Source organism: Lolium rigidum, chromosome 1 (genome assembly GCF_022539505.1).
Source record: "Lolium rigidum isolate FL_2022 chromosome 1, APGP_CSIRO_Lrig_0.1, whole genome shotgun sequence".
Classification (NCBI taxonomy): Eukaryota; Viridiplantae; Streptophyta; class Magnoliopsida; order Poales; family Poaceae; genus Lolium; species Lolium rigidum.
Genome location: NC_061508.1, coordinates 107,091,109 through 107,117,012, shown reverse-complemented (window position 1 = coordinate 107,117,012; position 25,904 = coordinate 107,091,109). Strand labels below are relative to the sequence as shown.

The following is a 25,904-nucleotide window of genomic DNA, read 5'->3' as shown; positions in this document are numbered from 1 at the left end:
ATGAAAGCGGTTCCATATGCTTCAGCTGTTGGAAGCCTAATGTATGCTCAAGTATGTACGCGCCCAGACTTAGCTTTTGTTACCGGGGTACTTGGCAGATTCCAAAGTAATCCAGGAATAGATCACTGGAATATGGTGAAGAAGGCTTTGCGTTATGCGCAAGGCACGAAAGGCCTCATGCTGACATATAGAAGAACTGATTCCCTTGAGATAGAAGGGTATTCAGATGCGGACTTTGCGGGAGATGTAGATGACAGAAAATCCACATCAGGTTATGTATTCACTCTCGCAGGTGGAGCTATATCGTGGAAAAGCTTCAAGCAATCTATCACGGCACCGTCCACGATGGTTGCTGAGTATGTAGCATGTTATGAGGCATCGGGGGCAGGCAAACTGGTTAAAGAAATTTATACCCGGGTTGAGAGTGGTAGACAGCATTCAAAGACCACTTAGAATGTACTGCGACAATGAGCCAGCAGTATTTTATGCTCACAACAATAAGTCAAGTGATGCTGGCAAGCACATTGACATCAAGTATTATGTTGTGAAAGATAGAATCCAGGATCATACCATAAGTTTAGAGCATATAAGCACAAAGAGAAAGCTCGCGGATCCGCTTACGAAAGGCTTACCACCCAGTGTGTTCAGAGAACACGTAGCCGGCATGGGTTTACGGGAAAGCCTATGATACCTGGATATTATGGGACTAGAGGAAGAATCTATTTTAAAATGGAAAGGTGTGTAGTAGCTATTAAATCTGATGGCGCGTAACTGGCCATTATGACGAGACATGCTCTATATGCTAATCTGTGATGAAATGGGTACCAAGAAAAGTTTAAGTCTAAGATTATGATTAAAGTAAGATGAGATCAAGGGGGAGAATGTTAGTTTGATCTCCAGTACGACCCAACGGTCGTACGACCTTATCTCGCGCCCTGATCGGGGACGCCCAACCCGTATGGTTGGTGGGCCCCCGTCGCCAGCGCCATATAAAAGAGGTGGGGGCTGGGGCACGGACGTCAAGGTCGTCCGCTGCCGTCCTCCTCACCGACACACCAAACCCTAGACCATCCGATCTGGTGAGGCGCTGTAGCGGCGGGAAGCACCACCGACATCGCCGCCACTCCTCCGTCGCCGCCATGGCGAGCTCCTCGTCGACGAAGACCGACGGTATGCACCCTGTTGTTCCCCTCTAGTGTTCATCTCGGTTAGGCTAGATGCAATTACTCACTAGATGCAACAGCTAGAGGTCCTAGAAATCTAACAGTTCCTACTCAAATGGAAACAGGACGCCATTACGCCCCTTGCTTGCTCTAAACATGATTTGTTTTCCTTTTTGGAGATGTTCACAGTAGAGCTGGTAAATTGATTTCTCTTATTTCGATGCTACAAGCACACGAATTCCGTCTGAGATGAGCGGAGCATCAAATCTCCCGGACGCTGGCAATGGTCCCGTCATGCAGGCAGACCTCCACGAGCAGCATGAACGCCCCCCGCTCGCCATGCACGTCCACCACGTGCACGCGGCGCCCGGCGTCGAGGAAGCTCTCGCTGGGCAGCAGGCGTAGCTCGCGGCGGCCGCCGTCCATACGAACCAGCTCGGCCAGCGCCTCCCCGCCGTCCATCACCACCAGGGACGTCCCGGTGCCGTCGACTTCGACGCACTTGACTAGACCGGTGCTGCCGCAGGAGGGGCACGGATCGGCCGCAGCCGACGTTGCGGTATCCCCAAACTCCTCGGACACAGATGACATCGTGAGGAGCTCGGAGATGGGACGGTGGATGGTTCGAGTCTTGGATACCCGGAGAGAGGCTGTGGGTGCTGCTCTTATATAGAGCGAGGGAGGGTGCCCGCAGGGTGGGGGGTGGTGGTTGGTGGACATCAGCAATCCGATACCGTTTATGATTCGTGTCCACGGCAGTTGCAAATTTGCAGGCTACTTGGTATCAAGTTAAAAAAATAAGTTGCCAAATTATATCAAAAAGCCCTTATAGCTCAGTGGTAGAGCGTCAGTCTTGTAAACTGAAGGTCCGTAGTTCGATCCTGCGTGAGGGCAAAAGTAAAATTTAATTTTTTTTCTGAAGAAATGGCCCTAGTTCGATTCTGCGTGAGAGCAATTTTAATGTGTTTTCGGAATAAAATAGTTAGCTGGCTCTAACTTGTAATTTTTTGCAGGTTTTAATTTAAACATATTTTTACAGAAACCTAATTTTCAATAATTAATTATACCACATATATATTTATCTTTATCTCTAAATAGGAGACCCCCACTACCTTATTTCTCTTGACATGCAAGCTATCCACCCACATGGCCACATCCGCATGTATTCTGTGTTCGTCTCCGCTTCCACCATTTATTTCCTCCGTGAAGAAATGCACAAGAAAATGACCCACGCACTTGAGAACTGAGAAGTCACTTTTATGGTTTTGCCTTTAAATAATAACCTGCGCCGTAGTAGTTTCATCTCTGGTTGTTCTCTTCCAAACCACCACAACAATTTCTCATTGGCAGGTCATCGGAAAGACCGTCATGGTGAGCTGGTGCGCCGGCCAGTTCTACAAACTTGCACCTAGCTGAAAATATCAGTGCAGGGCCGTTCTTCATCCCAGCGTGCAAGTGACAACTTTCTCTGCTCCCTTCATACGTTTTTCCTCACTTTGTTCGATCCTCCTACTAATATCCTCTCTTTTTTGTATTTTAGATAGGTTATTATGTTTCTCACCAAGAATTCTCTTTGTTGTCTTACAAAGTTCTTTCAGATTACAGCAGAAAGAGACAATGTATAGCCTTTATCAACTTCAAGGAAAAGAATAAATTTCTTTTGTATCGACCCTTTTATATACTACCAACACAAAGCTCAGGTACTTTTGGCTCCATTTATGTATATAAGTGCAAATCTTTCCAGTAGTATTTAACTACATACTAACATTACAGGTTACGAACACTCTGGTTCCTTGGCGATTTCATCCAAATTCAACGTCGATGGAACAAGCCAGTCCTTAGCATGCAACAGTCTGATTAAAAAAACTTAGCTGGCCGGTGCAGTTTCAAGGATGAGCTGCTTCGGTACCCATCTGCCGTCCAAGAAAGTTGCTTCCGTAGCACCAATACCTTAGGCAACATGCCAACACAAGTACACGAACCTGTTAAATTGGGCCATTATGATCATCAATGCTTTACTCAATCCTAATGTTCCGATCTATTAATCTTTACCCTTCTCAACTGATAATGTTGTGATTTTCATATAGTGTTATATTGCACACTAGCGGGCCTGGTGACAAATATCAAAGATACTTCTTTTCAAATCTAAGAATTTACTCTGTTAAAACAGAAGAAGTTGCATCTTACAAAGGAAAGGTAAACAAAATAATGTTTCTCTTAAGGTGCAGCTTAACTGATCGAAATGGAATAACAATTTTGAATTTTATACAGAATTGAACATTTCTGTTTTTTAACCTTCCACCATTTGTACCACAAATCATTTTATAGTATTCTTAAAGATGTTATACCAAAAATATATTTTACTCCACAAGCATAACAATCCTGAATTTCATAGAAAACAGCGTTTCCTTTTTAATTCCACCATTTGTACTACAAATCATTATTAATATCCATTAAGGTGTCATACCGAACATGTATTTTAGTCCAAAAGCATAACAACTGCAATTGGACTATTTCTATAAGCTCTTCCCGCTGCAACGCGCGGGGTATCCTCTAGTAGTAATAAATAGTACTCCCTCCGGTTGTTTTTAATCGACGCGGGGATAGTTATGAGCATGCATATTAGCATATAATCGATTAAATCAATATAGTAGAGATACACGAACTATCACCACTAATTACAAAATAAAGTTTAAAGGGCAATTTTGATATTGAATCTCTAATTTTTGGAACGAAATGTCACTAATTCGATCCTGCATGAGGGCAATTTTAATACTAAATCTCTTTTTTTCCGGAATGAAATAGTCTTTAGCTTGTAATTTTGCAAGTTTTAATTTTAACTCTTTTTGTAAGATCTTTTTTTTATAATCAATACAACATATATTTATAGTAACAAATAGTATATGGTAGAGATACACGAGCTGTCTCTAAAGATTACAAAATAAAGTCTAAAAGATACTAGCAAATCTTTGAGATCTTTTAATTTTTTTTTCAACACAATCTTGTACTTTTCTGAAAGCATCTAAAGATAGATAACAAATTATAACCTGTAAATACCAACGTTATTCCGTAATCTTAATGGAGGAGACTGAAGTGGACGTGGCTAGGTTTTTCCAGAGGCGATGGTTGTCTTCGTCTCTTGACCCTTGGATTGTTAGTTGTTTGCTTTTTTTTTCAGGAACATTTTATCGCTAGCTCTACCGCTTTACACACACATGTTCAGAATATAAAAACGTCAAGAACTCCGTACGGCAAGAGTATACATGCTCGCTGGTGGGCCGTGGCTGGAACTTGGAAGCACCCGAAAATCTCACTTGCACTGTTGCACAGCAGCCAGCCGTCATAGATCGTCATTCTGAAACATAATTTCTAGAATTGATCAAGAGAAAGGAATGTCAGTTCAACTACGAAAACTATCAATTTTTATTTGGACTTTCTGATTCTATGAGTTCCAGGGACGATAGTTAAACCCAAGTCCGGCCATGATCATGTCGGGACAAAATTACAAATAACCACGATAATTGCAGCTAGGTTTTTAAAAAACTACTCCCTCCGTTCCTTTCTGTAATGCCTATTGTTTTTTCGCAATTGTTTCAGAATATAAGAGGAAAGCTGTGTTTTTTTGCAAATAACCCCTTCCACCGATTTGTTTCCGTCCAGAAAATCTGGAAAGAATCTGTTCACGTTGACAAAATCTGGTATGCAATCACGTAGAGAAAATCTGGACGTGAGATTAGGAAGGAGTAGATCAGGCACGCGTCTGTTAAGGAAATAGCAAATACAGATCACGTGAGATTATGAAGGAGTAGGCCGCGCGTAGGGAGCAGATCACGTCTCCGATCTGTTTCCAGTTTCCTTTTTTTTCTCTCAAATAGCGCTGGGGGTTTTGTGTCAATAAATTTGCTTGCGCTAATTTCCGTGCCAAAAAACAATAGGCACTATAGAAAGGAACGGAGGGAGTACAATTTTACGTATGGATAATTAACAGATAGCGCTGCTTATGCCTGTTGCTTACGACGATTCTGATAAGTGGGACATGATATCAGGATGGTGTGGCAATGCGGAAAGGGGCGAGGTGATATACATTAAACTGTTCCAAATTATGGATTTTTTTTGCAATTTTTCCGAGCCCACATGTGTACGCCCATCTCCATATCTTGAGTTGTTAGATAGAACCACCACATTTCTGGCTAAATGTCGATTTTGGTACCATTTTTTCGTAGATTTTGCAAAAACCACTAAACGCAAATTGATCTCAAATTGACACATGGGGTCCGCTGATGTGGCGGCGTTAGACGGTACATGGCCGTCATTTTGCAAATAGGTCCTCACGTTTTGAGTGTAAATTATGCACGAGTACTTCATACCTTGTAGTTTTTAAAAAAATCTCCTATTTATTTTTCAAACCTTTAACTTTTAAATACTAATTCAAATGAAAAAAAATTAATATGAAAACTGTTCAGAAATATTTGAGTATTTCAAACATAAATTTTTTAAAACCTTTATAACTTTTAAATACTAATTCAAATGGAAAAGCTTTTAATACTCTGAAATTTATGGTTAAACCTATTCTTGAATTAAGTAACCCTTACAAACCGATATGGATATTACTTAATTCTACTAGTATGAAAAGTACAATTAAGTAACCCTTACAAACCGATATGGATATTACTTAATTCTACTAGTATCTTTTTGCGATATCTATATGGCCGTATACAAAGTGGAATCCCATTCCGGTTCTTTTGTGGGTGTTCCTACGAAATTGCCGAGACCTCTGATTCTGAACTCTCAAGTGGCCGGTTACCGTTAATGAAGGCCACCACCGCGTCCATCTCCTTGGCCGCCTTCTCGCCGTCGGGCTGCAAGAGAAAGTAGACGTGGCTCTCGCCGGGCGTCTCGTACAGCCGCACATCGCCGCCCCACCCGCTGGCCCCGAGCGCGGCGACGTACGCGCGGCCCCGAGCGGCCAGCACGTCCAGCCCCGCCACGGTCACCAGCACGCGCGCGCACCCGAGCCGCCGCCACTCGTCGCTCGCCATGGCCACCGGGTTGATCACCGGGTCGTCCACCCCGTACCTCCCCGCGCAGACGAAGCTCCACGTGCTATCCCGCCACCGCCGCTCCGCCGGGTCCCGCGTCTCCGACGGCACCGGGCGCTTCCCCCAGAAGTATGGGTCCAGCAGCGCTACGCCCTGGATGGCCGCGCCGCCGTCCAGGCCCTCCCGCCCGGCGCGCATGGCCACGTTGTGCGCGATGTTGCCGCCCGCGCTGTCGCCGACCAGGAACAGCCGCGTCAAGTCAGCGCGGCGCGACAGCCAGGGCTCCGCTTCAGCCCCGGGCTCGGACTGCGCGTTCCTAAGCGCCCACCGGAGAGCCGTCCACGCGTCGTCGTAGGCAGTCGGGAGTGGGCGCTCCGGCGAGAGGTGGTAGTCCACCGACACGGCGAGCGCCCCGGCCCTAGACGCGAGCGCGTTGAGGTACCGCTGGTACGTCGGCGAGAAGGCCGACTCCGTGACGAACGCGCCGCCGTGGTAGAACACGACCAGCGGCAGCCTCTCCGCCGTGCTGTTGGGCAGGTAGAGGCGGACGGCGAGCCCCGCGGCGGCGTCGATGGCCACGTCCTTGGAGGCCACGCCGGTAGCCGGGTCCACCGAGGCCGGCACGGTGTCCGTGCCCATGAACCGCTCCACGCGGCCGCTCTTGTAGAGCACCAGGAAGGGGAAGAAGAAGAAATCGACGCCTTCATCGTCGGCGGCCGGTACCGGCAGGCTGTGAGGAGCGCGCGGGGTGAGCAGCGCGCCCGCCATGTTGAGCAGGAGCAGCAGCATGGAGGAGATGCTCCCAGCCATGAGCAAATCAGCTCAGCAGAAGCAACCTTAATTTGGTGCAAATTAAGCAGGTGATCGAGCTAACACTTTTATGCGCTGTTGCTTCGATCGGTTAAAACTCGTCGAGGCCTGGACGGCAGCTCGAGGGGAAATGAGAACGGTGCACAGCGACGTGTGTTTGTCAGGGTGCCGCACGCACCCATCGGAGAGCCACGCGACCTTGTATTTTTCGCTGATCCAGTTGGGAGAGGTACACGACGATGCTGCCAAACTTTGCACTGGCCTGCAACTGCAAGTTCTCGATCGACATGAAAACCAAAAGATTCGGGGTGCCGAGCTTTTGCCGTGATCGGACGAATATCCTCTGCAGTTGCTGAAAATTCCAGACAGCTAATCGCTCAGCCTTGTCGGGATGTTACTGAATACTCGTTCCAAAATGTATGCCGTATAAGGTGTTCAAAAGTTAAACCTTACTAATTTTAACTAAATATTTAAAAAAAAATACATCTACAATATCAAATGGACACATTAATAAAATATATTTTATGATGAATCTACTGATACTGATGCAGGATTATAAATGTTTCATATTTTTGTGTATAAACTTGATCAAACTTAAGAAACTTTGACTTTTGACTAATTCTTACACGCCTTACATTTTGAAACGAATGGAGTATTTGACAAAGAAGACCAAATTTTGTTCTATAGTTATGTGTTTTGAGTCAGACGATAGATAGATGTGTGACCCGCCAAAGACAATGCTCTAGTGGCCTGCTCTGCCGCTGCTGCCGCCGGTGAGGACGAGGAGTCGGCGGGCCCGAAGACGAAGGGGGTGGGGGTTGCATCGTGGTGGTGGCTCCTTGGTGGCGGCTGGGGACACCGCCGATGGAGTTCCGTTCCGCACGGGGATAGGGCGGTGCCCCTGGTCGTGCAGCGGCTTTCCCCTGGGCATAAGGTTTCGGGTGGAGGAGGCGGATCATGGTCTAGACTCCAACCTAGATCCGTCATCGATACGGCTGCTCGGAGGCGCGTGGGAAGGCAGCATGATGCACACTACTGCCTTGTTCTGGCGTCGTGCTGGATTCGAGGTGGGCTAGATGGCCGGCGGATGCACATGAAGTTCGAGTTGGCTTGCCTTCTGTTCCACCGGAGGGGGTCGGCCGGCGGGCAACGGCGAGTGGGCTTGTCGATTTGCCTAGTAAAGGCGGCGGTCCTAGGGTTCCTCCCGTGTCAATATGAATGAAGGCCCACTTTGTTCTAGCCGGAGTGTCAAGTTCCGGAAGGCTCCGTCGGCATTGGACGCATCATGCCTGAAGATTGTTGGATCCAATGGGATTAGTTCGTGCGCACTCGTGTTTCTTCCGACCATTTTGTTTAGGAGGGAGTGGCGCGAAGCGTGCTCTGCTATCTATTGGTATCATGGAACATGTCTTATATGTTTCCATGGTGAAGTCAGGGGTGGAGAATATCATGGAAGCCGAGATCTAAGGACCGACGATGAGGAATTTGCTCGGTGATTCGGGACTTTTGGCCGCGGCGGAAAGCTAACGTCCGGATGCGGGGGGGAAAGGGCGCTAGAGATGTCCTAAGAAAATAGTGTCATGCTTTTTTAGAGAAAACCAAAAAAAAAAACCTACAACAACAGGCCCAGCCGCAAATTTCACACCATACACCCTCAACCAAGCCTAACATGGACCGGAACAACAGGGTTGCGCCCACTCAAGCCAACACAAGAGATCATAAAGCGACGCAAATAAACAGACACTCCAACACTGCGCCGACAATAACAGGCCATGCAGATGGGGGCACTCATCAATCAACTGCGGATCCAGTCTACGCAGCTGCCAAGGTGGCGAGAAGAACGCAAACCTCCCTGGCGTCGACAACTTTGGGTACCATTGCCAACTGTCCTGACTAATTAGCAATCCCATCACCAGTAGAAACCACATGTCTACCGAACTCAGGAGAGATGGAGACCGCAGCGTCAACATCACCACTCTTCTCAAACGCAAGTGCCTCACTCAGTTGAAAAGTCACAACCAACATCTCGTGCGAGTCGTCCCTCACTTCCTCGACAGAAGGAGGCATAAGGCTGGTGCCAATGCATCACCTCACTATAGCCCCGCCACGTCAGCTTTTTCCTCACTCTCACCCCACTCTCACCCCACCTTGCCAATGCATGGGCTATAGTGCCATCTCTCACTTCTCTCTCCTCCACATCACCATTTCCTTTTCACATTAAGTTATTTCACTCGATTTATTTTAGACATTCAAAATAATGCAAGAAAATTATTTTATTCAACTTAAAATGTTACCGATTACATAATAATTAATAAAATTGCATAATAAAAATTAAAAATTACATAAAAAATAAAAATTCTACTCCTCTTCCACTTCTTCCTGCTCCTCCTCCTCTTCTTCCTCTTCTTCCAGACCAAGCTCTTGTTCCACCATCTTGATGGCCTTCGCATGTTTGCGCTTTTCTGCTTCGTCCATGTCGGCGGTTGATCGGTCTTTCATTTTGTTCCATTGCTTGAATAGCTTGGCCTTCACTAAACCCTTCATCATGTTCCTCATCGCGAAGGATTTACTTCCTACCTCACTGCTTGATGAGGTTTCCTTCCCCTTCCTCCTACCCTTCCGTGCCGCGGCCTTGGCCCTATCGCGGCCCGTTGGACGCTCTTCCTCCGTGTCGCCTGTCGCCTCGCTAGAGATGTACTCACCAGAAGTTCCTAGACGGCTTCTCTTGGAAGTGGAGTCGGTTCCACTACCAGGACCATGTTGTCCTTTCCACTTCGCTTCATTTTTTACAAGCATCCCACCGGTGGTGCCGTCTCGAATGGCTGAGTCACTCTTTTGTCATTGGCGTACCTCGCCATTGCCGCCTTCATGACCATCTCATCGTCTGCTCCACTCTGACGTATCGCTGATTCTTGGATGTAAAATGCATTGAACAGGGACACCTCCTTGTTGTAGGAGTTCCAATGATCCTTCAGCTGCTTCGAGGTCCGATGATGGGCAGGATCCGCGGTAGAGTTGAAGGTTGCAGCTATAGAACCCCAAAAACTAGTGCCGGACTTGCAATTACCGGCAACAGAGTCTTTGGAGTTAAAAAGCCAAGCATTAACCTACCCCGAGATAGATATTGTTAGTGAAAAATCCAAGCAAGAACCAACCCCGAAATAAATATGTGATGGGTAAGTACAGTACCAGTTTTTCCTCTTCCTCTTTTGTCCAGTCAAGCCTCTTTGGACGCGGTTGACGCGGTGCTACGAATGTTTCCGCGGCATCGGACTCCAAGCTTGGAGCACTAGGTTCAGGAGGTGGTGGGGGGTACAGACCATATGGCGCGTATGGATACGGATGAGGTGGTGGAGGGTATGAACCATATGACGGGTAGGGAGGTACAGTGCCACTCCCGCTACCTGTAGGTGGAGCATGTGGAGGTGGTTGGGGGTATGGATATGGAGGCGGAGGGTATGAACCATATGGCGCCGGAGGTGGAGCGTATGGCCCATATGGCCCCGGAGGTGGTGTGCCGGAGGGGTATAAAACTCGGGGATGCGGCGAAGAACCGGCATTGGTGCGACGATGTGTCGGAGAGAGATCATCTAGGCCTATTGGTGACCCGTCGGACCCTATCAGATCCGTGAACGTGGTCAAATCTGGTGGAGTCCAATCGGCCATGGTGGAGAAGGTTTGAGAGAGTGAAGGAGATGAAATGGGTGTGGAGTGAGTGAAACCATATGGGGGTATTTATAGGGGGTTGGTCTGAAATTTTAGGGTTTTTTGACATTTTTTTCAGATTTTTTGAAGTGCCAACGGCTACCCCAACGGCTAGCTGAGGTGGACGAATCAGATCGCGCCACCTCAGCTAGCCGTTACCCACTCCCGCCCCTCTCTCGCCCGTGCTGGCGTGTAGTTGACGTGGGAGTTAGAAATCTTTGTGGTGTAGCTTTTCCTCAGTTCCCCGGCAACGGCGCCAGAAAAAGAGCTTGATGGCGTGTAACTCACACGTTCGTTGGGAACCCCAAGAGGAAGGTATGATGCGCACAGTAGCAAGTTTTCCTCGGAAAGAAACCAAGGTTTAATCGAACCAAGTAGGGAGCCAAGAAGCACGTTGAAGGTTGATGGTGGCGAAATGTGATGCGGCGCAACAACGGGGATTCCGGCGCCAACGTGGAATCTCGCACAACAAAACCAAAGTACTTTGCCCCAACGAAACGAGTGAGGTTGTCAATCTCACCGGCTTGCTGTAACAAAGGATTAAACATATCGAGTGGAAGATGATTGTTTGCAAGAAAACAATAAAACACAATTGCGTGAGATTGTATGCTATGTAAAGAATAGGACCGGGGTCCACAGTTCACTAGAGGTGTCTCTCCCATAAGATAAAGCATGTTGGGTGAACAAATTACGGTCGGGCAATTGACAAATAGAGAAGGGCATAACAATGCATGTACATGATATGATAAATATAGTGAGATTTAATTGGGCATTACGACAAAGTACATAGACCGCCATCCAACCGCATCTATGCCTAAAAAGTCCACCTTCGAGGTTATCGTCCGAACCCCATTCGGTATTAAGTTGCTAAGCAACAGACAATTGCATTAAGTATGGTGCGTAATGTAATCGACAACTACATCCTTAGACATAGAATCAATGTTTTATCCCTAGTGGCAACAAGCACATCACAACCTTAGAACTTTTCGTCACTCGTCCCGGTGTCAATGAAGGCATGAACCCACTATCGAGCATAAATACTCCCTCTTGGAGTTAAGAGTACAAACTTGGCCAGAGCCTCTACTAATAACGGAGAGCATGCAAGATCATAAACAACACATAAATAATAGATTGATAATCACCATAACATAGTATTCTCTATCCATCGGATCCCGACAAACACAACATATAATATTACATATAGATGATCTTGATCATGTTAGGCAGCTCACAAGATCCAACAATGAAGCACAACAAGGAGAAGACGACCATCTAGCTACTGCTATGGACCCATAGTCCAGGGGTGAACTACTCACTCATCACTCCGGAGGCGATCATGGCGATGAAGAGTCCTCCGGGAGATGAATCCCCTCTCCGGCAGGGTGCCGGAGGCGATCTCCTGAATCCCCCGAGATGGGATTCGCGGCGGCGGCGTCTCTGGAAGGTTTTCCGTATCGTGGCTCTCGGTACTGGGGGTTTCGCGACGGGGGCTTTAAGTAGGCGAAAGGGTAGGTCAGGAGGCGGCGCGAGGGGCCCACACCACAGGCCGGCGCGGCCAGGGCCTGGGCCACGCCGCCCTATGGTGTGGCCACCTCGTGGCCCCACTTCCTTCCCTCTTCGGTCTTCTGGAAGCTCCGTGCAAAAATAGGACCCTGGGCGAAGATTTCGTCCAATTCCGAGAATATTTCCTTACTAGGATTTCGAAACCAAAAACGAGCGAAAACAAAGAATCGGCTCTTCGGCATCTCGTTAATAGGTTAGTTCCAGAAAATGCATAAATATGACATATAATGTGCATAAAACATGTAGGTATCATCAATAAAGTAGCATGGAACATAAGAAATTATCGATACGTTGGAGACGTATCAGCCCGCTCTCGCCCGTCTATCGCCCCGCTGTCGCCCGCCTAACGCCCGCTATCGCCCGCCCTCTCGCCCGCCCCTCTCTCGCCCCACCACCGCGCCGCCCCGCCTATCGCCCCGCTCTCGCCCCGCTGTCGCCCCCAACGCGGGCGGTAGCCGGGCGGCAGCGGGCGGTACCGCCCGGCGCCAGCCGCAGCGCCCCGCGCTCCCGTCCCGCCCCTCTCTCGCCCGGCGGCGGGCGATACCGCCCACGCTGCCGCCCGCGTTGGCACCAGCCTAACTACACCACCACACAACTTTAGGAGCCCAGACGCCACACATGAAACCCCACACAATTGACATAGCTCTGCTGTACCAGAGCCAAGATCACATATATGTGCTCGCACACAGAGACAGCCGAGACAACAGGCTGCGGCTGCTGACAGGAACTGCCATGATGAGAGAAACAACAATAGAGATGTTCTTCCTCAACCACCGATGACTTTTGTTCAGCGGAGCCAAACAAAAATGAAGCCCGCACGGTGGCGAGCTCCTGCTTACCAGAAGAACATGTCTCCGCCGCTCCAAAGAATCACCAACAAGTGCCAACAACAGCTTGAGACTTGCGACCTCTTCACGAAGGGGCGAGATGCCTCCTCGACGCAGTTAGTAACCAACTTAGCGAGCTTCGTGCGAGCAAGGCAAAGTGGTACCGGAGCCGAGAGTCGAAACTAGTATTCATGTTGAACTCCTTGCAACACCTTGGAAAGGGCCTAGGTAATTATGAACTGAAGGAGTCTTGACATTTCAACCAAAATCTTAAATTCATGCGGAGGCCTGAGGCATATGACAAAATGCATTTTAGTTTGATAGAAAAATCACAAAACTACAACAATTAGAGCATCTCTAGCTGCGTCCCCCAAAGGGATTTGGGGCGCGCCGGACAAAAAATAGTTCCCAGCCACGCGCCCCAAAGGCCCTTTCGGTCCGGCGTGGTCCAATATGTTGTCCAGCCCCGAGCTCATCCCTGCTACACAGGGGATGCTCCGGGCACGCCGGACACAACGAAAAGTGAGGCGAGGAGATGCGGGCCCGACACATCAGCGACTGGGAAGCCTAAAACCCCGTCGCCTACCTCTGGTCAAGCGACGTTAATGGCATCCCAGCTTTCCCAAGCGATGCAGGGACGCGTCTCGTCGTGCATGGCCACGTGGCCAGCCGTGCCGGTGTTTATTGCGTCCAACACCCCACTGCCGATTCGCCTGGCGCCAATGCATAATAAGAGCGCCCCTCTTTTTGTCCCCATCCCAATCTCTCGTCGCTCCAACCGCTCCCAAATCTCCTCCTCCCTCGCTGTTCCCAACCTCTTCCTCCAATGTCGTCGTCCCGCAAGATCGCCGCGGCAGCCTCACCGTGGCGGAGGCATGGGCGCTGTACCGCGCGGGATATCCCGTCCCGCCGGACATGCGCGTGCCAAGCAGCGGTGGGAGGAGAATCGACAGTGGGGTGTTGGACGCGTCCCGCCGCCGACGTCGCCGGACACGGAGCGCTGCAGGGACGCAATCAGGGCCCGGCGGGCTTGCCTCACCGCCGAGGAGTGGTCCGATCCAACCTGGGACGCCACCGGCAACGACGCCTGGTGGGTCGCTGATGACCCACAAGTATAGGGGATTGCAACAGTCTTCGAGGGAAGTATTACCCAATTTATTGATTCGACACAAGGGGAGCCAAAGAATAAATATAAGCCTTGAAAGTTGAGTTGTCAATTCAGCTGCACCTGGTAATAGACTAGCTCGCAGAGGTTTATCAGTAGCAACAGTTTTATAGCAGTGGCAGTAATAAAGTAACAGCGGAAATAAAGTAAAAATAGCAGCAATGGTGGATGCGGTAAACAGCAGGATTAAAATACTGTAGGCACTGGGATGGATAACCGGGTGTTGCATGAATGAGACGACTCATATAATAGCTAACATGGGCATTTGCAGATAAAGTGATACAAGTATCCAAGAATAAAATAACCATAGGCGTGTGTTCCTATTTAGTCGCGCGTGCTCGCAATGAGAAACTTGCGCGACATCTTTTGTCCAACCAGCCCGTTGCAACGGGCCCTCGAGGGAAACTACTGGTAATTAAGGTACTCCTTTTAATAGAGTACCGGAGCAAAGCATTAACACTCCGTGAACACACGTGATCCTCACCTCAAAGCCATCCCCTCCGGTTGTCCCGATTATTGTCACTTCGGGGCCTCGGGTTCCGGACAATGACATGTGTATACAACTTGCAGATATGATCAAGAACAATATATAAAGCATCATCATGAAAACACAATATGTTCATATCTGAGATCATGGCACTCGGGCCCAAAGTGACAAGCATTAAGTATAACAAGTTGCAACAATTCATAAATTACTCACAACGGATACTAGGCACTATGCCCCAAACAATTCTAATGCTATTACATGAACGAACTCATCCAATCCCGACCATACCCTTCAGCCTACAGCGAGGGAACTAGTCACACATGGATGGGGGAATCATGGATGGTTGATGGAGAGGCGTCGGTGGTGGCAATGGCGATGATCTCCTCCAACTCTCCGTCCCGGCAGGGAGACAGAACGGAGTTCCTGCCTCTGAAATAGGGTTTCACGAGGCGGCGGCGCTACAGACTTTTCTCTGGAATAACTTCGAACCCCCTGGGGTTTTCTAGTGACGAGGATCTTATAGCCGAAAGGGGAGGCCGAAACGACGAAGGGGTCGGGAATACACCCCCAGGCGCGGCCAGGCCTGGGCCACGCCTGGGCCATGTACTCCCAGCTACAGCCCCCCTGCTCTTCACCTTCCGGCTATGTGAGTTCCCCGGGAAAATAAGGCATTTGGGTATATTTCTGGGATTTTTCCCGAAAGTTGATTTTCTGCACAAAACAAGACACCAGGGCAATTCTGCTGAAAACAGCGTTAGTTCGCGTTAGTTGCATTCAAAACACACAAGTTTGAGGGCAAATAATAACAAAAAGGTTCGGGAAAGTAGATATGTTTTGGACGTATCAACTCCCCCATGCTTAGCTTATTGCTTGTCCTCAAGCAATTCAGTGACAACTGAGTGCGATAAAAGACTTTCATGAACCTATTTGTTCCATAAGATGTATATATTCTCACGGATGATCAAATACTTAGCTAATTCATAAATAAGGAGCATGTGAAACAACATAATCAGCAGTAATGCAAACCATGAATGGATACCAATAGCAATGATAAGCAACATGAAACATAAACACTTGCAAGATTGCAATAGTCATAATGAAGTAAGACAAAGTGGTATCTCGCTTGCCCCTATTTGGAAGCAAAACATAAATGCACAGGGCACCTCTGAAGTCCAAAAGAAGACTAGAAGTAAAGATATTGAAAGAGCATCACAAATATGCAATAAATAATCTTGTCTTGGGACAAGCAAATTACACTAAGAATGACTGCCAATGCTTCTAGGAAAGTGCTTTAAAAGAGAGAATGGTGACTCAACATTGTGGTAGTTGAATGGTCATTTGCAAAGGAAAGCAGAGATTAAACATGTGCTAGAGCTTTTCATTTGTAAAACTGAGGTAAAATTGCTTTTTGAGTGGTGGTTGCTTTTGTCAACAAATCGGTAAAAGGGTTTTTGTCATCTTCCATACTAAACAAGTTTGAGAGCGGTTCCGAAATATTTGGGCGAAGCCTCTTTTCATCTATGCTACTTATAAAACTGTGACACTCCTCCCATCCATTGCTTACACATACCATGGCTAGACGAATCCTCGGATGCCGACCAACAATCACAAACCATGGAGGAGTGCCACTTTCTTATAATTTCCTATTTTCTTCCCCTTTTGGAAGTTGTGGTCAAACCAACTCTTCTTCTTTTTATATCTATCATTTTTTATTGACAAGCGAGATGAAGCTCACGAGTCTTGCGGTACTTAGTAGAGCATGGAAGACGACAATAATAACTCTCACATCCTCATGAGCTAAAAACAGTGTCACAAAACGAGGATTTGTTTGAAGGTTTTAAAGGTAGCACATGCAAATTTGCTTGGAGTGGCGATGAAATACCACGTGTAGGTAGATATGGTGGACTCATTTGGCATGCTTTGGTTCAGTAGTTGGATGCACGAGCAGTAACTCCGCTCAGTACAGGTGAAGGCTAGCAAAAGACTGGGAAGCGACAATCAAAAATTCATTGGCGGTCATAATCATGCTTGCGACAAAACGCGATTAAAAAAAGCATAAAAGCAATGCAAGAACTCTGAGGCAAAATAAATCATCATGGCTTAATTGACTATTGTTCAGTCATATGCACGCGTGAGCACGTGTTTTAGAAAAGAAACAAAGCAAAACCAAGAGAAGGAAAACTAAAAGAGTCACACAAAAGCAAAGTGGCAGAAATCTGCCAAAACTTGACAGCAGTACAGTAATGAATTTTTTAGAAAATCTTCTGCTGCTCAACTCGAAAAGTGCTCAACTAATGAAAGTTATATAATAACCCAGTAAGCATGCACAAAAATTGGCAGCTCAAAATAACGTTCTGGCTATTTTTAGGAATTTTCCAGTATCAGTCCAGAATCTGTTTTTTAGACAGCACTTCCCCAAATATCATCTTCCTCATATTAGAGGCAACCATCGGCACACGAATGAAATAAAAAAAATTGAAATTAGATGTTACTAAAGTAGTAAAACATTCAAAAACTAAAATAAAACCTACTGAAATAAAAAATAACCGAAAGAGAAACAACCAAAAGAAGCGAAACAAGTATATACAAATGACCGGCAATTGTAATATGCAATGAATGAGTGATGTCGGCGTACCTCCCCCCAAGCTTAGGCTTTTGGCCTAAGTGAGGCTCAGTACCAAGGGTCCCATGATGTAGTAGGTGCTGGGATACACTCCGAGGTAGGACCATCTTCCGGATGAGAGCTCGAGGATGCACCAGGATAATACACCGTGTAGTTGACAGAGGGTGACTCCTGATACTCCTGGGGTTCTGGGTCGTGCTGCTCATGGAAACCAAGTACTCTGAGCTCATCCTCCACTCTCTCCAATGTAACAAAGAGAGGCATGTTGACAACACTGAACAAACTTTGTCGAGGCAAAGGCAAGTGCCTTTCCTCATGGTCAGCAAAGAACAATCTATACATCAAGTTTCCGAATGTCGAATCATTGGTAACAAAATGATGCATTTTCATTGCCGCGAGGTCAAGCCTTGGCGACACCATCAAAGTATCAGTAGGATCCACATGGAGATCATAGTGGAGAAGAGCACGTGTAGCAATAATCCCACCATAACCGGGACCTTTTGCTGACAACCGTCGAGCAATCAAAGCACCAAGATTATACTTGGGGCTTTCATTGATGGCCGTATCGAGAAAAGCCAAGTGATGGTTAGAGATATTACTAGTGTTCTCTCTTCCCAAAACACTAGTAACAAGAAAATAGGTAAAATAACGAACAACAGGGAATTGGATGTTTCTTATCTTCCCTCGCTGGGAGTTGCGAGTGTCGTCACCGGTCACTTCCATGTAGACTTCTGCAAGTTCAGCTGGACTGTTTGAAATCTTCTTGTCTGCACCAAACGCACCAAGACCTAAAATGCTGCAAAATTCTGTCAAGAGCATGACAATAGGTCTATCATATATTTTGAAGGACACAATAGAACCATATTCTCTAGATTTCAGCTTGAAGCCCTTAGTGAAAATCTTGGTGAGCAATGCATATTGAGGGACTTCATTCCTCATATAAGATGTTAGTCCAGCTTTATCCACAAGGTGTAGGAAATCTCCACGAATCCCTGCATCGTTCAAGAAATCATAGCAAGGATATGTGCATGCATTTGCATCACCAAAATCCCTCTCACCGATGTCTGGCGCGATGTCATCTTCATTGTAGGATCTCCTAATTCGAGTGGAAGACCTCGAAGGTCTCGATGACCTCCTTGGTTCCCCCTCAAAGAACTCACCAAAGTTGTGCTGGTTCATGCTCTTTTCTGAAATTTGAAGCCCACAATATAAAAATTAATTTCGAGACAAACAAATAAGGTAGAACACTAAAACAACAAGTAGGAAGGCTAAATATGCATCAAAACTACTTCTAAGAGCATAAATCAAGCATGCAAGCTCACATAACCTGTCACCTAAGATGGAAAAATACTCAAGATATACTCCACCAAACAAAATTCTACTTGGATGAGCGGAGGAGTCACATACCGGAGAGCAAATGTGTCAAATTTCAGACAGAAATCTGGGCTGAGCAAGGAGATCGAGAAATCCTAAGCTCTTGGGCAAAAACGCGAGTGAGAACAAACTGGTACGAGTGTTTTCGGGAGAGAGAGTGGAATGAGTGGAAGGGATGAGTGAGTGGGGCCAGGAGGGCCCCATACACATAGCAGGCGTGGCCAGGGGGTGCCCGCGCCTGGCCCATGTATGGCCGGCCTGGGGTCCCCCCCTGAGCAAACTCAGGTCCCAATCCTCCTCATTCCATGAATAAATTTTTTTGGTAAACTTTATGGAATTTTTCGAGAAACTTCATTTTTGACCAAATTCCAGATTTTAAAACAAAAGATTCAGCGCAGGAAAATTTAAACAACGATGAAAGACCAAACCAAATAAAACTTCCAGTAGCTCTAAAACATTCTAATATGAAAAGTAAACAGTAGTGGCACTTATGAAAGCATTGTTTCATTCATCAAAATCACTTTGGTGGCAAGGTTGATTAGGTCTTGACATCAAAAATAATTTTATATGAAGTAAAACCTTGCATTTTCACAAAATAATCAATTTACCTCAATTTGAATAGGAATATCTCCAATCATAATAATACCACACTCCTTATGACGCTTTGACATAGGCACATGTATTTGACCAATTTGAATGGTCTCAATATTGATAATAGAATTTAGCCAATATGCCCCATTAATCTTCTTCGGAAAATAGATGGTATGCTCCTTCTCATTAACATTAAAAGTAACCTTGCCTTGATTGCAATCAATAACAGCCCCTGCAGTATTAAGAAAAGGTCTCCCAAGAATAATAGACATATTGTCATCCTCGGGCATTTCTAGCACAACAAATTCAGTTAAAATTAAACAATTATGAGCAACTTGAACAAGAACATCCTCACATATACCAACAGGAACAATAGTGGACTTATCAACCATTTGCAAAGATGTATCAGTAGGTATCAACTTTTCTAAATCAAGTCTTCTATAAAGAGAAAAAGGTGTGACACTAACTCCGGCTCCTAAATCACATAGAGCAGTCTTAACATAACTATTATTAATAGAGCAAGGAATTGTAGGTATACCTGGATCTCCGAGCTTCTTTGGAACTTTGCCATTGAAGGAATAATTAGCAAGCATAGTAGAAATTTCCTCAGTAGGAATTTTCCTTTTGTTAGAAACAATATCCTTCATATACTTTGAATAAGGAGGCAATTTAATAGCATCAGTCAAAGGAATTTGCAAATACATAGGTTTCATCCATTCACAAAACTGGTTAAAGGGTTCCTCTTCCCTTGATTTGTGTTTCTTATCAGGTAAAGGCATTGGTTTTTGCACCCAAGGTTCTCTTTCTTTGCCATGTTTGTTGGCAATGAAATCTTCCTTAGTGTACTTCACGTTTTTAGGTTGCTTTTTAGGTGCAACCTCAGCTTCTTCTACTTCTTCCTTATCGGAAGCCTCACTTTTCTCATTGCCGCTTTCAGTTTCGGCATCGAAAATAGATATACTATTAGGATCTACAGCGGGATCAGAAGATTCTACAGGTGTTCTATTTTCCTTCTTCTTCTTTTTGTTAGATTTAATCCTAGTATCATCAGCGCGCTGAGAATCTTGCTCGACTCTCTTGGGGTGACCCTCAGGATATAAAGGATCCTGGGTAGTAGCACCACCTCTAGTTCCAATCTCATAAGCATGCTTCTCTTTAGAAGCATTCACTAACAAATCATTTTGCACTTTGGTGAGCTGATCTATTTGTGTTTGAACCATTTGGAAATGCTTAACAAGCATCTTCACATCATTGGTGGTTCGCTCCACATATCATGTAAATTACTAATAGCTCTAGAATTTTCCTCTAAATGTCTCTCAACTCTCTTATTAAAGTTATCTTGCTTAATATAATAATTATCAAACTCATCTAAGCATTGGTTGGGAGTCTTACCATAAGGAACATCTCCGCTGTTGAATTGAAGAGCATGTACTTCGACAACGGTAGGAGGAATTGGCTTACATAATTATTCAATAGGAGGGAGGTTCTTCACATCTTTGGATTTAATACCCTTCTCCTTAAGAGATTTCTTGGCTTCCTTCATCACTTCATCATTTAATTCAATCATCCCTCTTTTCTTCGGGGTTGGTGTAGACTTAGGAATATGCCAATCATCATAATTCTTGCTTATTTTAGCCATTAATTCTTCCGCTTCAGTAAGAGTTCTTTGCCTGAAAACACAACCAGCACAACTATCCAGGTATGCCCTAGATTCATCGGTTAGTCCATTATAGAATATATCAATTAATTCATGTTTAGCAAAAGGACAATTCATTACTCCTCTAATTAATGAGCAAAACCTTGCCCATGCGACAGGCAATATTTCTTCTTTCTCCTCCACAAAGTCAGTAATATTTTGCAAAGCAGCATGTTGAGCACTAGCAGGGAAATATTTCTGAAAGAAAGCGGCAACTAAATCCTTAGGACATTTAATAGACCTGGGCAATAAACTATCATACCAAGCTTTCGCGGCACCTTTCAAAGTAAAAGGGAAAATCTTAGTAATAAAGTAGGTGCGCATTTTATTATCATCAGCAAAAACATTACTCAAAGCACCGAGCTCATTCATATGCTTCATAGCACTTTCATTTTCAGTACCACAAAAAGGCTCCTTCTCAACAATTGATATATAAGATAAATCCAGAGAAATCATAATCCTTATCCCTAATGTCTATGGGAGATGTGGGAAAAGTAGGATCAATAGGCGGCGTATATTTAATAGCGCGCCTTGCAAGTAGGCTTTTAGCAGCGCTTGCATTAATAGCGGCGTGAAATTCATCAATTAAATCATCATCAAGCTCAATATAAGCTTCATCAAAATCGTCACTAGCATGCTCTTCGGGCTCAGGTGAACCGGAAGGCGAAAAAGTACTTCTTTCATTTTCGATTTGCTTAGCCCTAGCAATTGTGGTGTCTAGGAAAGGACCTAACGAACCACTTTCATCAAAAACAGTAGAGGCACCATCCAAATCATCAGGAGAATTTTCAGATTCAGCAGAAGTAGTAACATGATCAACATAAGGTGGAGTAAGAAGCTTACTCATCACAGACGGTGAATCAAGAGCAGCAGATGTATTTAAAGTTGTACCTCTACTTGTAGTGGACAGAAATATAGGGACTCTTTCATCTCGAGTCTTCCCCATAATGAATAGAAGCGAACAGGATCACTTCCAAGTTGACTTATAAATAAAGCTATGCTCCCCGGCAACGGCGCCAGAAAATAGTCTTGATGACCCAAGTATAGGGGATCGCACCAGTCTTCGAGGGAAGTATTACCCAATTTATTGATTCCACACAAGGGGAGCCAAAGAATAAATATAAGCCTTGACAGTTGAGTTGTCAATTCAGCTGCACCTGGAAATAGACTAGCTCGCAGAGGTTTATCAGTAGCAACAGTTTTATAGCAGTGGCAGTAATAAAGTAACAATGGAAATAAATTAAAGACAGCAGCAGTGGTGGATGCGGTAAACAGCAAGATTAAAATAATGTAGGAACAGGGATGGATAACCGGGTGTTGCATGAATGAGACGACTCATATAATAGCTAACATGGGCATTTGTAGATAAAGTGATACAAGTATCCAAGAATAAAATAACCAAGGCGTGTGTTCCTATTTAGTCGCGCGTGCTCGCAATGAGAAACTTGCACGACATCTTTTGTCCAACCAGCCCGTTGCAGCGGGGCCTCGAGGGAAACTACTGGTAATTAAGGTACTCCTTTTAATAGAGTACAGAAGCAAAGCATTAACACTTCGTGAACACACGTGATCCTCACATCAAAGCCATCCCCTCCGGTTGTCCCGATTATTGTCACTTCGGGGCCTCGGGTTCCGGACAATTACATGTGTATACAACTTGCAGATATGATCAAAAAATATATATAAAGCATCATCATGAAAACACAATATGTTCATATCTGAGATCATGGCACTCGGGCCCAAAGTGACAAGCATTAAGTATAGCAAGTTGCAACAATGCATAAAATACTCACAACGGATACTAGGCACCATGCCCCGAACAATTCTAATGCTATTACATGAAAGAACTCATCCAATCCCGACCATACCCTTCAGCCTACAGCGAGGGAACTACTCACACATGGATGGGGGAATTATGGATGGTTGATGGAGAGGCGTCGGTGATGGCAATGTCGATGATCTCCTCCAATTCCCCGTCCCGGCAGGGTGCCAGAACGGAGTTCCTGCCTCCGAAATAGGGTTTCGGGAGGCGGCGGCGCTACGGACTTTTCTCTGGAATAACTTCGAACCCCCTGGGGTTTCCTCGTGACGAGAATCTTATAGCCGAAAGGGGAGGCCGAAACGATGAAGGGGTCGGGAATACACCCCCAGGCGCGGCCAGGCCTGGGCCGCGCCTGGGCCATGTACTCCCAGCTCTAGGCCCCCCTACTCTTCACCTTCTGGCTTCGTGAGTTCCCCGGGAAAATAAGGCATTTGGATTTCTGGGAATTTTCCCGAAAGTTGATTTTCTGCACAAAAACAAGACACCAGGGCAATTCTGCTGAAAACATCGTTACTCCGCGTTAGTTGCATTCAAAACACACAAGTTTGAGGGCAAATAATAACAAAAAGGTTCGGGAAAGTAGATACGTTTTGGACGTATCGGTCGCCTACTTCCAGGCACATCACGACGTGGAGATGAACAGCACCGCCTGCCTCATCGGCCGGCGAGCTAGAACAAGGAGGGGCACCTCCTCTTCTGGGATGTTTCGGGGCGCACCCTGGAGCATGTCGTCGACGGCATCCAGAACGGCACCCCGAGGTTGGAGATGCCATCATCGCTGCCACCATCTCCTATGCCCGCAGCGCGCTGGCAGCCGAGAAGGACGTACTCGTCCTCCTCCAACTCTTCCTCGTCAGGGCCGGCGCGATCGGCGCCTTCCTCGTCGTACCGCGCCACGCCCTACACCGTGCCCAAGCACGAGGTGAAGGAGGAGCCGGAGTTCACGACGCCGCCCGGCAGCAGCAAAGGCGCGCTGGCGGCGCCCTCCTCATCCCGAAGCCGGAGGTGAAGGAGGAGTAGGGTGACGATGCAGCCGGGAAGGTGGCGCTGCTGGCGGAGTACGAGCGGCAGCAGCGTCTCATCGCGAGCAGCGACGATCCCGAGGACTGCCCAGGGCTGCACGTGGCGTTCGCGGCGTCTCTGAACGACAAGGACGCCTGGAGGGGCGACCTCGACAGGGCGATCGCCATGTCCATCCGCGACACCAGGAAGCCGCTCGTGGACCTCACTGATGACGGCGAGGCTGGACCAAGCAGCACGGTGAAGGACGAGCCCGACGAGCACGGCAAGCAGGACATCATCGTCGACGACATGTACAACTTCCACCAGTACTACGACGCCTCTGGCCGCCGCAAGTACTACTAGATTAGGGTTTAGTTTAAATTTCATCGAATTTCGTTCGAATCTATGTAATATATAGAAAGTTTGAATGAATTCGGTTAAGTTTTAAATATCTGAAATTTTGTTTGGGGGACGCGCCTGGAGATGCTCTTAGGTTAGCATTTCACGGTACCACAACAATATAGAATTTTGTTCACTTACCCATAGCTACAAGGGTAAGTTTTCTGATTGAACCCAAATCTCATGTTTTCAATCATTTGACTGCGTTTCCGGCACTTCAGGACCATCGGTAAGAGCATCTCCACCGGGGCGCCCCATAGCGGTCCCGATAGCGTTTTGGGGGCCGGCGTGGTTTTTGGGCTCACACCGGCGCGCCCCATAAAGCGCCAACGCGGTTTCGAGCCGAATAGAAGCGCCGGCAACCCCGTGCCGGTCCCTTCGCGAAGGGCGCGAATCGGGCGTGTTGGCGCCTCGCGTTTTGCGATGGGGCCGCGCTGTTAGTGACGCTAGGGCGTCGGGTGGGAAAATCTCCCGCCACGACGCCGCGCAGGAGGTTTCCCGCCTCGCCGCCGGTCTATATTAACCCCTCCTTTCCCGCCTCTCACTTTAGTAGTGCAAAAAATATAAACCCATAATGTACGATGCGTGGGAGGAGGCGGCGCTAGAGGCGACCGTAGAAGCCGTGGAGGAGGACCCGCAACTCATAGAGTACGTGGCATGGGAGGAGGCGGCGCTAGCGACAATCGTCGATGCATTTGTCGCGAACGAGCGGCAGCTGCGGGAGGCGGAGCGGACGCACCGGGAGGCGGAGCAGCTGCAACAGGGGTGGGGGAGCTTGCGCTACGGCGGGAGCTGCTGGAGGAGCAGCAGCGTCAGGATGAAGTCTACGCAGCTGCGGCTACGGAGGTGGAGCACCGTCAGCAGCGGGAGGAACTGGAGCAGCTGCTGCGTTAGGAGGCGGCGGCCGCGAATAGAGCAGCCTACTTGATGTTCGTGAAGGAGAGAGCAACGGGGGATCGACGACGGAGGAGCAGCGGAGAGAGTAGGCGGCGCAACAGTAGGCGATCGTCCAGCTCCATAGAGCCGGGTGGTAAGTAGGCTAGAGCTAAAGCAGATTTCACATGTCGTCCGGGATCGAGGAGTGAATAATGTTTTCCTGTCTACCCAAGCGAATCAGGATTCACCCTGCTAAAACATTATTCATTTCTCTATCATGAATGACATGAAAATGGAACTAAAAAAATATTTAGTTTGTTTAAAAAGTTTCTATCGAAGCTGCCGGTTTGGAGATGCCGGCGTGGAAACAACACCCAAATACAGGATGCTGCCGGCGCTCTTTATACGGCTGTGTCGGCGTATATTTGGAGCACCGGTGGAGATGCTTTAAGCACATACACATCAAAGTAGCCGGTTTCTCCTCCAGACCGATAACCCGTTTCCCCCGTTCGACCCAATGCCTATGCCAGACGAGCTCATTTGACCACACCCGTCCGGTGGATTGGTCGAGCAAGATTTGGGCTAGAGACTGACAACAGGCTACAGTAGGTTATTCTGTTTCAGTTGAATTTCAGGAGACACAGAAAGTTGGACAAAGGTCTGGGCGTTTGCAGAAAGTTTGCTGCTTGAATTACGCCAAACAGCAGGAGAACAATATATCAGACTGTTACTCTGTCAGAAACTATAATCCGTGTATTAGTT

General features: G+C 46.9%; 1 protein-coding gene and 1 non-coding gene across 2 annotated transcripts; one reads left to right on the top strand and one right to left on the bottom strand.

Annotated features, from left to right (window-relative positions):
- Positions 1-1,985: 1,985 nt before the first annotated feature.
- On the top strand, positions 1,986-2,057 carry TRNAT-UGU. Its single transcript has one exon. It is a non-coding gene; the product is annotated as a tRNA-Thr (tRNA).
- Positions 2,058-5,805: 3,748 nt separating this feature from the next.
- Positions 5,806-7,112, bottom strand: LOC124679288 (probable carboxylesterase 2). The gene has a single exon (XM_047215079.1). It carries the CDS (start codon positions 7,010-7,012, stop codon positions 5,918-5,920), a length of 1,095 nt encoding a protein of 364 aa, XP_047071035.1. The 5' UTR covers positions 7,013-7,112; the 3' UTR covers positions 5,806-5,917.
- Positions 7,113-25,904: the final 18,792 nt, after the last annotated feature.

Bases quoted from the DNA above. Each gene is read 5' to 3' on its own strand.
- LOC124679288 (XM_047215079.1), bottom strand. From the start codon at position 7,012: ATGGCTGGGAGCATCTCCTCCATGCTGCTGCTCCTGCTCAACATGGCG.